This window comes from Echiichthys vipera (genome assembly GCF_963691815.1).
Source record: "Echiichthys vipera genome assembly, chromosome: 17".
NCBI lineage: Eukaryota > Metazoa > Chordata > Actinopteri > Perciformes > Trachinidae > Echiichthys > Echiichthys vipera.
The window spans coordinates 14,505,149-14,518,472 of NC_139842.1; the positions used below are offsets into that span (position 1 = coordinate 14,505,149).

At 40.2% G+C, this 13,324-nt stretch overlaps 2 protein-coding genes across 2 annotated transcripts; both read right to left on the reverse strand.

Annotated features, from left to right (window-relative positions):
- Window positions 1-280: 280 nt before the first annotated feature.
- Window positions 281-5,521, reverse strand: LOC310959985 (medium-chain acyl-CoA ligase ACSF2, mitochondrial-like). The gene is made up of 16 exons (XM_083931559.1): window positions 5,312-5,521; window positions 4,818-5,013; window positions 4,485-4,613; window positions 4,098-4,151; window positions 3,787-3,905; window positions 3,467-3,629; window positions 3,256-3,351; window positions 3,023-3,174; window positions 2,858-2,949; window positions 2,681-2,757; window positions 2,466-2,573; window positions 2,232-2,383; window positions 1,058-1,199; window positions 709-819; window positions 512-580; window positions 281-404 (listed from the first exon to the last, which is right to left on the reverse strand). The coding sequence occupies exons 1-16, from the start codon at window positions 5,419-5,421 to the stop codon at window positions 354-356; spliced, it is 1,821 nt and encodes a 606-aa protein (XP_083787685.1). The 5' UTR covers window positions 5,422-5,521; the 3' UTR covers window positions 281-353.
- Window positions 5,522-8,606: 3,085 nt separating this feature from the next.
- Window positions 8,607-13,324, reverse strand: LOC310959986 (medium-chain acyl-CoA ligase ACSF2, mitochondrial-like; the record flags this gene model as incomplete). Its single annotated transcript, XM_083931560.1, has 16 exons — window positions 8,607-8,657; window positions 8,776-8,844; window positions 8,925-9,035; window positions 9,236-9,377; window positions 9,482-9,633; window positions 9,716-9,823; window positions 9,905-9,981; window positions 10,083-10,174; window positions 10,256-10,407; window positions 10,489-10,584; window positions 10,698-10,883; window positions 11,096-11,191; window positions 11,835-11,888; window positions 12,141-12,269; window positions 12,593-12,788; window positions 13,239-13,324. The coding sequence occupies 16 exons, from the start codon at window positions 13,322-13,324 to the stop codon at window positions 8,607-8,609; spliced, it is 1,797 nt and encodes a 598-aa protein (XP_083787686.1).

A 13,324-nucleotide genomic window follows, 5' to 3' on the forward strand; every position in this document is an offset into this window, starting at 1 on the left:
AATGATTGAATAACTCTTTAAAATAAAACTTTAAGTTTATTTACACTTCACTTTGACTCCTGCACATCTTTTGGTTGTTGTGTTGATCTCCTTCTTTTCTGTTTAAAAGAGGGATGTTTCAATCCTGGTAACATTGTCTTGGAGCTCAGGAAAATACACCAATACTCATTACTCAATTATTTTAATAAAAACATCATAATACAATTTGCCAATATTCATTTACTGAACAAAATGTTGGTTTGAATGATTACAGCTTCACACAGTGCCACCTACAGGCCATGGCATACTTTGTCCAGTAAATAAACAGGTTAAATAATCCCCATTATTAATATAATTAAACGTTTTGCACAAAGTTAAAGGCCTAGTTTCTTCTCCATATCCTCCTTTAATATGTTCTTCTTGATCTAGAAAAAGCATGAAAGCAGCCATTAGTAGCATTATATTATTAAACCATAAGTCAGCGCAGCCACCTAATAAGTTTAGCAATGGTGTCAGAGCAGAAGTATCGTACCTTTCCAGAGGCTGTCAAAGGGTAGCTGTCTATGAAGATCACATAGTGTGGGATCTTGAAGTGGGAAATCTAGAGGAGAAAAACATAAACTGTTAGATACGATAAAATAAAATGAACCTTTATTAATCCCTGGGGGGAAATTCAGGTATAGCTTTGCTCTGAATATGTTGAGCAACTTTATTCATCACATCTCTTACCTGGCCTTGACAGAATGCTTTTATCTCCTCTGCACTGGAGGTCTGACACTCCTTCAGCCTGATGCAGGCACACACCTGCTCACCCATCCGCTCATCCTTCACTCCGACCACCTGGGAAACAGACAGAGAAATAGAACATCTAGAATCTAGAATTAACTCCTTAGCTCACTCGTAGAATATGAAATATATTCTCCTGAAATGTAATGCAACAATTGTCTGCACATTCAGAGAGAGAGAAAGTATAACTTTAAGTAACTTTAACTTTAACTTTAACTTTAAGATGTCTTTGTTGTCAACTTTGGAGGCAATTATTTAATGTCCGCTGCCCTCCAGTGGTTCTGAGTCTCACCTGCACCTCCTGTACTTTGGGATGTGTATAGAGAAATTGTTCTATCTCAGCAGGGTAGATGTTCTCCCCTCCCCGTATGATCATATCCTTTATGCGTCCTTCAATGCGGCAGTATCCCAAACTGTTCAGACTGGCCGTGTCACTATGTAGAACAAAAATCACACAACATGTGGCATTTAACCATCAAGGCATGTTTTCAGTAACTTTTTCTTTAGTAGACATTGTACATATCAATCAATTTATTTCTCACATGAAATCAGATTTAATACGAATCCAGTGCAATTCATGAATTGTGCATTAAAACAAACAAAAAATATTTGTGATATTAGTAGTCTTAAGGCTCAATTATTCTCCCAAAGGGATATGTAGACGGACAACTGTAGACACCACGGACAGGTAGTAGTTTTGTTTATACTCTCCCTTGGGGGGATCCATTCATGTGCAATAGATTGATGTTGCACCACTTACGGATGTGGGGAAAGTGAAACTTCAGCATTAGGCCGTGTCCTCACTTAGTTTCAGAGTGGCCTGAGGGTAGAAACTCTTCCTGAGCGTCTCAATCCTGGCCTTGTGTATCTTATACCTTCTTGCCAACTTCAACAGGGAGAAATGGCTGTTACCTGGGTGCTTGGAATATATAATGATTCTCTCAGCCTTATTCTTGTAATGCCTGGTGTATAATCCTTTAGGCAGGATAGAGAACCGCCTGTTGTACAGTATGTTCAGCTGAACAAACCACTCCTTGTCGGGCCTTACAGTCCTGCTTTCATACCATGCAATGATCTTCCCCGTCGGGACACTCTCCATGGTGCAGCAGTAGAAATTCTTCAGCATGCTTCTTCCCAATCAATTATCATCTCCCTAGTCTCACTCACATTCAGGAGAAGGTTGTTGTCTAGCCTACCGCCGGTCAAGTCCTCTAGCCTTGTCATTGTTATCTGTGATTAGGACCCTGTTCTGTCTTTGTTGATTGGTTCCTGCGGTAGGAAAACTGTAGTGGATCCATTGTGGTGGGTCATGAGGAACAGATGTAATCCTTGACCAGTCGTTCAAAGCATCTCATGATGGTAGAGGTAGTGCCATTGGGCAGTAGTCATTCAGGCAGGTTGGTCTAGTTTTCTTAAGCACAGGAATGATAGTGGACTTTTTGTAGCCCATGGGTCAAGAATCTTACCCAGTCTTATACCAGCGGTCTTGGGAGATAACCTCTCTGGTTTTCTCAGGATCATCCCAGTATCCAAGCATCACACAGTTGCCTCTGATCATCAGCTCTCCTGAGGCCCCCACAGGGACAATCTCCCCACTGGTATGGTCCACCACTTTAGCCTATTGTGAATACACACATGCATAAGTCACAGTGTTACTGATGGTGATATGCAGATAACATTTTGGTTAAATTATGGCATACCTCAGTGTGGTTCATGATACATCCATCAGTTTTTATCTTCAGCTCCTCGTTGTCTTGTGGGAATCCCAGAAATGTCAGAGGGCTGTTCTCAGTGGTTCCATAACCTAGCTATAAATACAGGATGTATCCATGTTCTTACAAGCTAGACAAGCTATAATCTTGGGATTTTTATACAACATTGTTTTTAAAAGATAAGGGACATATAGCACACTCACCATTATCTCCTTCATGTGCATGTCTGTTTTGATTTTTTTCACAATCTCCGGAGGGCACGGAGAACCGCCCATGAGGCCTAAAACAGCAGCACATAAAAAAGGATGCCTCAAATGCATGCCAAACATCACACTAAGATCAATACACATTAATCATAGTTTAGTCTTGAAATATATTACCAGCTTCAACTGATGACAGATCATACTTGTGTAATTCTTGCTGGCTAAGCATGTCGGTGTACATTGTGGGAGTGCCATAGACAAAATTGCACCTTGAGTGAAAAATAAGAATCAGTTAATGTGAATAATGTTGTATATTTGAAAGTCATTTGGGTGATGTCATACGTTTCACTCTGAATGGCCTCTAGGTTGGCTCGGCTGTTATATTCAGAAGAAGGGAAGACCAGTGTGACACCATGCACTGCCATGCACATCCCACCAGCCACAGATCCAAAGCAATGGTAGAGGGGTACGGGCACACACACTCGCACCTGAGGCTGATGGAAATTTGGAGAGTAAGATCATTTTTATTTCGCCATCTGTGTTTTCTTCAAATCAAGAGACAAATGTGGACTTACTTTTTGTCCATAACCCATCCGCAGACCCATAAAGTAGGCATTATTTACAATATTGTGATGGGAAAGACTGGCTCCCTTTGGACTCCCTGTCGTCCCCTGGAACAAAGAAACAAGCAACATGACTTGATGTGAATCACTGTTACATCATGATGTCAGTCCGAGTTATACAATGTATATGTGTCAGTGTGAAAGATGCAATACTGAAGGTTACTGATGTGAACTGGATGTTGATGGGCTCATCGAAGGACAGTTTGCTCTGCATTTCCATCAGCTCTCTGTGATGCCGACTCTCCCCTGCTTGCATCACATCCTCTACGTGGAGCATCCCTGGCTGTCTGCTGTCTGTCACAATCACCATACGCAAGTCTGGCAACCTGTGTATTGTGGAATATTTACGGTCACTTATAATAGGGTTTTTAACTCTGCATTTTTATTGCCAGTCTGTTTCCCTTATTATTGGGTGTCGCAGTGTGAATGGAGCTAAAGATAATAGAGGAAGAAAATGTATTTAATCAGACATGGCTGTCAAACCTGGAGCTTTTGATCCTTCCTACTGGCGTTGTGTCCATCTCTGGGCAGAGCTCCCTTAGCATCTCACAGAAATGTTGGGTTTTAAAGCGGGTAGGGCAGACCACAGCTTTACACTGGACCTGCATGTGACAAATAGTTCTGATGAATGCATGTTTTAACACAGTTGATTGAGGATTATTTCTACCGTGAAATTAAACATGTTTATCATGCAGAATAAATCCTGCATAACAGTTAAATACAAAAATATTAAAATATGAAAATAAATACCTCAAAATGTTACTTCGGTACTGTATTCTAGTAAATATACTTACCTTATTTAGAGTAAACTCCACTTCCTTCACCTGATAGGCCGTGTTTAATGACACCTACACATATAAAACTGTTTAAAGCGTATGTATACAGCCCCTCACCACCCATACTGTATATCAAAGGGCTTTAAAGTACCATAATATGCATGTTGTATTCTATAATACATGGCCAAATACAATATTAAATCATGCTATACATAGAAAGGAATAGTTTATAATGACATGGTAAACATGTAGCATGATTGTATAGTAACAGAATAGCTCTTTAGGGCCCCTGAAAGGGTTTAATGTGCTCACTGACACTGACAGCAGGGTGCTTGGAAACACAGCGCAGACTCTGTCTAACCACCCAGGCTACACAGTTAATGTTTAAACAACTCCCAAACTGACCAGTATAATTCCAGCTTTGGCTGAAGCAAACTGGAAAAGGATCCATTCATACGTGTTGGGTCCCCAAACTCCCAGTCTGTCGCCTCGTTTCAGGCCCAAAGCAAGCAGACCTGCAGCAGCCTTGTCAACCTGCACCAATGAATGTCACAGAAATATATATATACACACTTTAGATAAATCTTCACCACCAGTAGTGTAAACATCAAGCCGTTATGCCTTAATGACGTTAGTTATATATATTTTTTCCACCACATGCAATTTAATTATTCATGTAGAGAAGCTTGGTGATGATTATGATGAAAAATTCATAAAGGCATGAAATCTCAGACTCACATCTTGCTGAAACTGTGTAAAAGTTTTCCGAATGCCATCCTGCAGAAAGACCACAGCTTCACGGTCAGGCCAGCGCTGGACTGTGGAGTCCAGACTCTGGCCTACAGTCAGAGGGAGCAGAGAGATGGAGGAGGTGCCATGGACATAGCTGCTGGTCAGAGAGGGTTTGTGAGGAGGACTGTCCACATGGAGGGACCTGGCATACAGAACAAGATCCAGAGAAAAAGCACAGGGGTCAAATAGAATACATGGAATATGATTTAGGTGTCATGATTCACTGCAGATTTTTAAGAAGATTATTAATAAAATTTGAACCCAACACCCCAAAAAATGCACCTCTCCATATTTGACCACCTCCAGGTAAAAATTAAGCATTTACTGAATGAAAACCAAATTTATATTTTTATGTTTCACAATCTTGTGACTTGATTTAAAGAGAAAGCAGTGACGCCATTATGCCATTTGACTACTGAACATGACGAGCATAAACTTACCGACACCACTGGAGCAAACTTGTGCTGCATAATTTCCATGCCTTGCTGGGTTTAAATCCATCCAAAGATCTGAGACTATGAGCACAGGAGGATCTTAGCAGTGCTAACATTGGTCTTAAATATCACACAATCTGTTTCAACTGGATCTAAGTACTGTCTAGAAGAAGATACTGAGTCTTAACAACAAATGAACTGGTTCTTATCTTTCCACGAATTGAATATATCTGTGTTTGTAATCTTTAAGCTAATGCTCTGAGACCCAACTCACAGGCCTGTCTGAGTGGATTTACACAAGCTCAATACAAGTCTGATTCACAAAGCAAATGGTGATTTGACCCCTTGGCATTTAAAGAGATAGCTGACTACTTGGGCAATTCATAGGACCATGATCTGGCCCTGGCTACTAGCATGTCAAGTTGCATTGTGGGTTATGTAGGCATCAGGTTTTGATAGGGAGGAAGAAAACCGGGTGTAATTAATAACTGTCCACTTCAGTGCTCCTTTTGTCTCTCTAGTTCTCACTGCCTTTTTTCTTTATTGATCCATTCCCCTTGCCCCTGTCTTATGCACAAGCACGAACATAAGCGTTGTGTGGCTTGGTCCAAACCACTTTATTTCTGAAACTATGTGGAAAGGTTTGAGCAAAAAAAACAATTGGTTAGGGTCACAAAATGATCAAGGATGGGATTAAAATAAATTTGTTTGTAACAATTACAGTGACAAAGGACGAGCAGTACACGAAAGGGACACAAACCATGAGCTCCTGCGTGAAAGACGGGGTGTAAATACCACAGTGTACTGGTTAACAGGTGAATGTCCATTGTTATTGACACAGATGAACAAGTTAGCCTACCATTGTGCAAACACTGCAGGCCATGGCAAAAAAGGCAATATCTGACACGCTTTGAATGATAACAGGCTGAGATATTTTAATGAAAACTCATTCATGTACGTGTTGTGTAGTGTTAAGTATTAAGTTGTTGCTCCCACATGAATAACTGTTACAGAAACATGAGATGACCAATGAAAAGTCTACAGAGTAGGGGAACCAAAACCCTGACACCCTGAAGAGTATGATAAGACCATCCAAAACGCATGGGACACTCTGGTTTCAATTACATGAGAGATACTTTCAAAATGTTATAAGAATATAAAAACCACCAAAATACGCAGAGCTGCCTATAGCGCAGATGACCATGCCCCTCCAGCTAAAAAAGTGAAAGACCAATGAGGCAGAGATAGTTTGGCAGCAAAAGATCAACTGTATTTTTTATTCATCATTGACTGAAAACCCAATTCCTTTTTAGATTTCATTTCGTATCTTTCTTTCTTGATTTACATGCCATGTTACCATTTGACCACTGAACAAGAAGAGCATAAACTCACCGACACCACTGGAGCAAAGTTGTGCTGCATAATTTCCCCGCCTTGCTGTGTTTGAGTCCATCAACAGATCTGAGACTGTGAGCACAGAAGGACCTGAGCAGTGCTGACATTGGTCTTAAATATCACACAATCTGTTATAACTGGATCTAAGCACTGTCTGGAAGAAGAAACTGAGTCTTAACAACAAATGAACTGGTTCTCACCTGACTATCTTGCAAGTGGGATTTCATCACACTGTGTTTGTGAGTGTGTGTGTGTGTGTGTGTGTGTGTGTGTGTGTGTGTGTGTGTGTGTGTGTGTGTGTGTGTGTGTGTGTGTGTGTGTGTGTGTGTGTGTGTGTGTGTGTGTGTGTGTGTGTGTGTGTGTGTATGTGTGTGTGTGTGTGTGTGTGACCCTCTCTATTTTCCCTGGGCTCAGCCATTCTTTTCCCAGCTCATTGTTCAGCTGTTGCCAACACTTGTCTACTTGATAACTGTTGCCGTGACAGTAGGCTAATCGTTAACATCCCGTTTGAATGTCATCCTGTTTGACTGACAACCACTTCAAATATATTTCAGCATAATAAAATATAAACTACAGAGAATAATCTCTGATTAAACATCAATGTGAGGAGCATAAAAAATAGAGTTAAAATAAGGTTTCACACAAGATATTTTTTTAACAACTTAATCAAAGGTCTTTACACAAAAATACTTCACATGCAAAAATAGATTATAATAAAATATCACCTTCACCTGGGAACATTGTTTCTGGAGCAAAGTCTAAACAAACAACCAAAGCATTTGTTTCAACTGTATAATAATCCACAATAATATGCTATATAAACTAAAACGTGATGAAGAAACAGAATTGTTGTAATCCTGCTGTTTCCTTATATTTTTACAGTTTTACCTCCACACAATTTCAGTGAGCTGATTTTGATAATATGTCATATAACATTTGCAAATATTACTGAACAAAACCTTTATTTGAATGATTACAGCGTCACATGATTGAGCCTGCAGTGCCACGTGAAGTCCAGGCAACATTTTTGGTAACATTTTACAAAATGTGTGTAGCCTTGTTACCAGGGAACTTATTAGGATCAGATGAGGAACTAAAGGTTCACTATCAGTCAATGATTAACACATTTCACAGAGTATGAGAAGGTATTGTTTTATTATTTAGCCTTGACAAAAACTGTTCACAGCAAGAGCTAGTGAGTAAAGTTTAGATGTAGCACAAAGCATTAGCATTTCTTTGAACAGCAACATGCTAAGGCTAACCAAGTATATATCTGCAATGTGAGGAAGTCAATATATCATGGGCTAAAGCAACCTATGTGATGTTGTGCTGGAATGATATTCAGAATATCCATGGATGTGAATATGAATGTATATGTGGTCTGAATTATCTGAATAAAACTATTTTTAAGAAGCTTTCTGGCTCGGTTTTATTATTATTAGGGAACTCATGATGAAATTATGAGGGCCTAATTAGTATTCAGTAGCACTTTACTTGCAGGGACACAAAAACAGTAACTATTGTTTAACTAATTAGTAATGAATGAGTCATTACGTTTGTGGCACTCAACGACTGGTTCCGAGTTGATTAGGAACGACTCATGAAAAAGAGTTTAGTATGATTGATTCAGAGATATTTATCTGATAATTAGCTTACTTAATGATTCATTCATATAGGATCTTTCAGTCTGGTACTTCATCATATTCTACTATGTAGTGCTCCATTAGAAATCATTGGGGAAGTACTTATTAACAATGCATCAATTATCAAGTCGTTCCTGATTTGTTCCTCACTCATTTGTTTCCTGGTAACAACATAAATGTTCTGACCCTCATCGTAAAGTGATTAACATTAACAGAGAGGAGAACACCCCCTATCAATAAAATTAACATTTATTTATTCAATATTAAAGGCCTAATTTCTTCTCCATGTCCTCCTTTAATATGTTCTTCTTGACCTACAAAAAAAAGAAAGTAGCAGCCATTTCAGTCTCATTATAGTACAACGAATAATCTGTAAATCATCGCAGCCATCTTGATAGTTCAATAATGATGTCATAACAGTGAGTATTGTACCTTAACAGAGGCTGTCAGAGGGTAGCTGTCCACAAAGATCACATAGTGTGGGATCTTGAAGTGGGAAATCTAGAGGAGAAAAAAATAACCTGTATAGCCGTGCTCTGATTTTGAATATGTTGAGCAACTTTATTTATCACATCTCTCACCTGGCCTTGACAGAATGCTTTTATCTCCTCTGCACTGGAGGTCTGACCCTCCTTCAACCTGATGCAGGCACACACCTGCTCACCCAGCCTCCCATCCTTCACTCCGACCACCTGGGAAACAGACAGAGAAATAGAACAACTAGAATGTAGAATCAACATCTCAGCTAATATATTCTCAGGAAATGCATTCAAAACATCTACAATTGTCCCTATATTCAGAGAGACATAAAATCGTCTTCAACATGTCTTTGCTGTGAACTTTGGAGACAATTATTTAATGTCTGCTGCCCTCCAGTGGTTCTGAGTCTCACCTGCACCTCCTGTACTTTGGGATGTGTATAGAGAAATTGTTCTATCTCAGCAGGGTAGATGTTCTCCCCTCCCCGTATGATCATGTCCTTTATGCGTCCTTCAATGCGGCAGTATCCCAAACTGTTCAGACTGGCCGTGTCACTATATAGTAGAAGATTTACACAACATGTAGCATTTGAACAATCAACCCATGTTCCAGAAACATCTTATTTTCTCTTTTAGACATTGCACATATAGAATCTTACCCAGTCTTGTACCAGCGGTCTTGGGAGATAGCCTCACTGGTTTTCTCAGGCTCGTCCCAGTATCCAAGCATCACACAGTTGCCTCTGATCATCAGCTCTCCTGAGGCCCCCAGAGGGACAATCTCCCCACTGGTAGGGTCCACCACTTTAGCCTATAGTGAAGACACACATGCATAAGTCACAGTGTGTTTATGGTGATGTGAAAATAAAGAGTTGTGAAAAAATAAGCCATACCTCAGTGTGGCTCATGATACATCCAACAGTATTCAGCTTCAGCTCGTCTTTGTCTTGTGGGAATCCCAGAAATGTAATAGTGCTGGTCTCAGTAGTTCCAAAACAAATCTATTAAACATGAACACATGTTCTCATAGGGAGAAGCAACTCTTATAAGTTTCATAAAGGACATGTACAGTAACTGCTCACCGTTATCTCTTTCATGTGCATGTCTGTTTTCAGTTTTCTCACAATCTCAGGAGGGCACGGAGAACCGCCCATGATGCCTTAAACACAGCAGTGCATATAAAATGATGCCTCAAATGCTTACCTAACATCACACCAAGTACGATACAACAAATAACGTTTTAGTCTTCAAATCTCTTACCAGATTCAAGTGATGACAGATCATACTTGTGTAATTCTTGCTGGCTAAGCATGTCGGTGAACATTGTGGGAGTACCATAGACGAAATTGCAGCTTAAGTAAAAATAAAAAACAAAAGTCAGTTAAAGTGTATAATGTTGTATATTTGAAAGTCATTTGGTTGTTGAGTCATACTTTTCACTCTGAATGGCCTCTAGGTTGGCTCGGCTGTTATAGCCCGAAGAAGGGAAGACCAGTGTGACACCATGCACTGCCATGCACATCCCCCCCACCACAGATCCAAAGCAATGGTAGAGGGGTAAAGGTAAACACACTCGCACCTGAGGCTGATGGAAATATGGAGAGTAAGATAACTTTTATTTCGCCATCTGTGTTTTCTTCAAATCAAGAGACAAATGTGGACTTACTCTCTGTCCATAACCCATCCGCAGACCCATAAAGTAGGCATTATTTACAATATTGTGATGGGAAAGACTGGCTCCCTTTGGACTCCCTGTCGTCCCCTGAAAATGAAACAAGCAACATGACTTGATGTGAATCACCGTTACATCATGATGTCAGTCCGAGTTATATAATGTATGTGTGTCAGCGTGAAAGATGCAATACTGAAGGTTACTGATGTGAACTGGATGTTGATGGGCTCATCGAAGGACAGTTTGCTCTGCAGATCCATCAGCTCTTTGTGATGACGACTCTCCCCTGCTTGCATCACATCCTCTACGTGGAGCATCCCTGGCTGTCTGCTGTCTGTCACAATCACCATACGCAAGTCTGGCAACCTGGCAGACCCAAGACAGGATATCTATATCACATCTACAAAACTATTGTGAAGTACAGTATTTACATTCACTTATAATAGGGCTTTTCACCCTGCCTTTTTATTGCAGGGCTGTTTGCCTTTATTACACCCCACCTGTGTGTCGCAGTGTGAATGGAGCTAAAGATAATGAAGGAAGAACAAGAATTTAAACAGAAGTTGGCTCTGTCAAACCTGGAGCTTTTTATCATTCCTACTGGCGTCGTGTCCATCTCTGGGCAGAGCTCCCTTAACATCTCACAGAAATGTTGGGTTTTAAAGCGGGTAGGGCAGACCACAGCTTTACACTGGACCTGGGTATGACAGTTTGTATTTTACTTTTGTTAAGCAGTACAGTAAGTATGTGGTTAGAAGTGGAAGGAGTACTTAGATTAGGGAACAACACCCCTTTTTATGATTCATACATGTTATTCCTATGGTTTAAGGCAGTCCAAAAAGATTAGTAAACACAAACAACTCTCTCCCAAGTCCAACAGAGTGCTAAAACTTCAATTTGCGATGTCATCAAAGGTAGTGTCTGGAACTGCTCCATAGACAATTAATTGGGAAATATGTTTTGAGTGACACTGAGAGCACCGAGGGGAATCTTCTGAGTATATGGGTACATGATACTGTCGAATACTGTCATAGAATATAGCTCATTTGGGTATAAACAAAGACATCCTTGACATCCAAAATTTAAGACGTACTTCTCTGGTTTCTGACTTTGAAACAGTGTCGCTCATGTTCAAATATTTTTCTTGGTCATAGGAAGTAACGATGATGATAATAATTTATTTGGGAAACGGAAACAATCAAGTATAGTACAAGCATCATATAAACGTTATACTGCCTAATGAGGACAGTGATACCTTTTGTTCTTTTTATGCACCGTATGCACCCGATTCTGACACCACCACTGGTGCTTGTAATGCCCTGTAACACAATGTGTCTTACCTTTTTCAGAGTAAACTCCAGCTCCTTCATCTGATAGGCCGGGTTCAATGACACCTGCACGTATTAAAACATTTTAACGTCAAGCGTATTACAGGGCGTCACCACACATCTTTCTAGTACAGTATTATACACGTTTTATTCTATAATATATGGCTGAATACCAGATTTCATCATGCTGTACATGGAAATTAATGGTACAATTACAGAATAGCTCTCCCGGGCTCCTGAATATAATTCAATTCAATTCAATTCAAGAAACTTAAGAGTGGACTACACAGTAAATGTATAAACAACTCCCAAACTGACCAGTATGATTCCTGCTTTGGCTGAAGCAAACTGGAAAAGGATCCATTCATACGTGTTGGGTCCCCAAACTCCCAGTCTGTCGCCTCGTTTCAGGCCCAAAGCAAGCAGACCTGCAGCAGCCTTGTTAACCTGCACCAATGAATGTCACAGAAATATATTATCATACATAGTATGGCCACCAGTAGTTTACATTCAGGCATGTTCCAATACGGAGGCACATTTTGTGCTTTAAGATTACCACATGTGATTTAATCAGGTGTCAAATTGTCACAGCTATTCTTTTCGTTTTAATACTGAAAGAAAAGGTACAAGCAATTTACATTTATCAGTGATTTGACCAGTACACCGCACAAATTGTCTCTGATTGTTCATTATTGAAATAGAAGACTTATTGGTATAACATGAATAATGTAAGGGTTGATACATTCATGAAGGCACAATATGAGACAAACATCTTGCTGAAACTGTGTAAATGTTTTCCGAATGCCGTCCTGCAGAAAGACCACAGCTTCACGGTCAGGCCAGCGCTGGACTGTGGAGTCCAGACTCTGGCCTACAGTCAGGGGCAGCAGAGAGATGGAGGAGGTGCCATGGACATAGCTGCTGGTCAGAGAGGGTTTGTGAGGAGGACTGTCCACATGGAGGGACCTGGCATAGAGAACAAGATCCAGAGAAAAAGCACAGCATTACCCTCTAGACATGACCATCATGTACGGTCAAAGCTTTAGTTCTAAGAAAAAACCCAAACAAATACACCCCTCCCATCAGTGCTTCCTTTAGCATGTGTCAGATATATCGTCCCTCTTGCTCCCACTTTGACAAAAAGTTAACTGGATAAGAATTGCAGACTCCATCTATGAAAGGTCTTCCATAGCAGTTGTTTAATTTGACCACCTCCAGCTAAAAAGTAAAAGACCAGAGAGGCAGAGACAATTTGGTTGAAATAGATCAACTGCATTTTCATTTTTTTTTTAAACACTGACTGAAAACTACATTTCTATTAAGATATCTCAAACATGTCTTTGAGACTTGATTTAAAAAGGAAGAAGTTACACCATGTTGCCATTTGACCACTGAACAAGAAGAGCATAAACTTACCGACACCACTGGAGCAAACATCTGTGTTTGAGTCCCTCCACAGATCTGAGACTGTGAGCACAGGAGGACCTGAGCAGCGCTGACAT

Bases quoted from the DNA above. Each gene is read 5' to 3' on its own strand.
- LOC310959985 (XM_083931559.1), bottom strand. From the start codon at position 5,421: ATGTTAGCACTGCTAAGATCCTCCTGTGCTCATAGTCTCAGATCTTTG. The intron at 3,352-3,466 runs GTAACCTTCAGT...TCTTTGTTCCAG, and splicing joins TCAACATCCAGTTCACATCA to GGGACGACAGGGAGTCCAAA. The intron at 405-511 runs GTACGATACTTC...TGCTTTTTCTAG, and splicing joins CTTTGACAGCCTCTGGAAAG to ATCAAGAAGAACATATTAAA.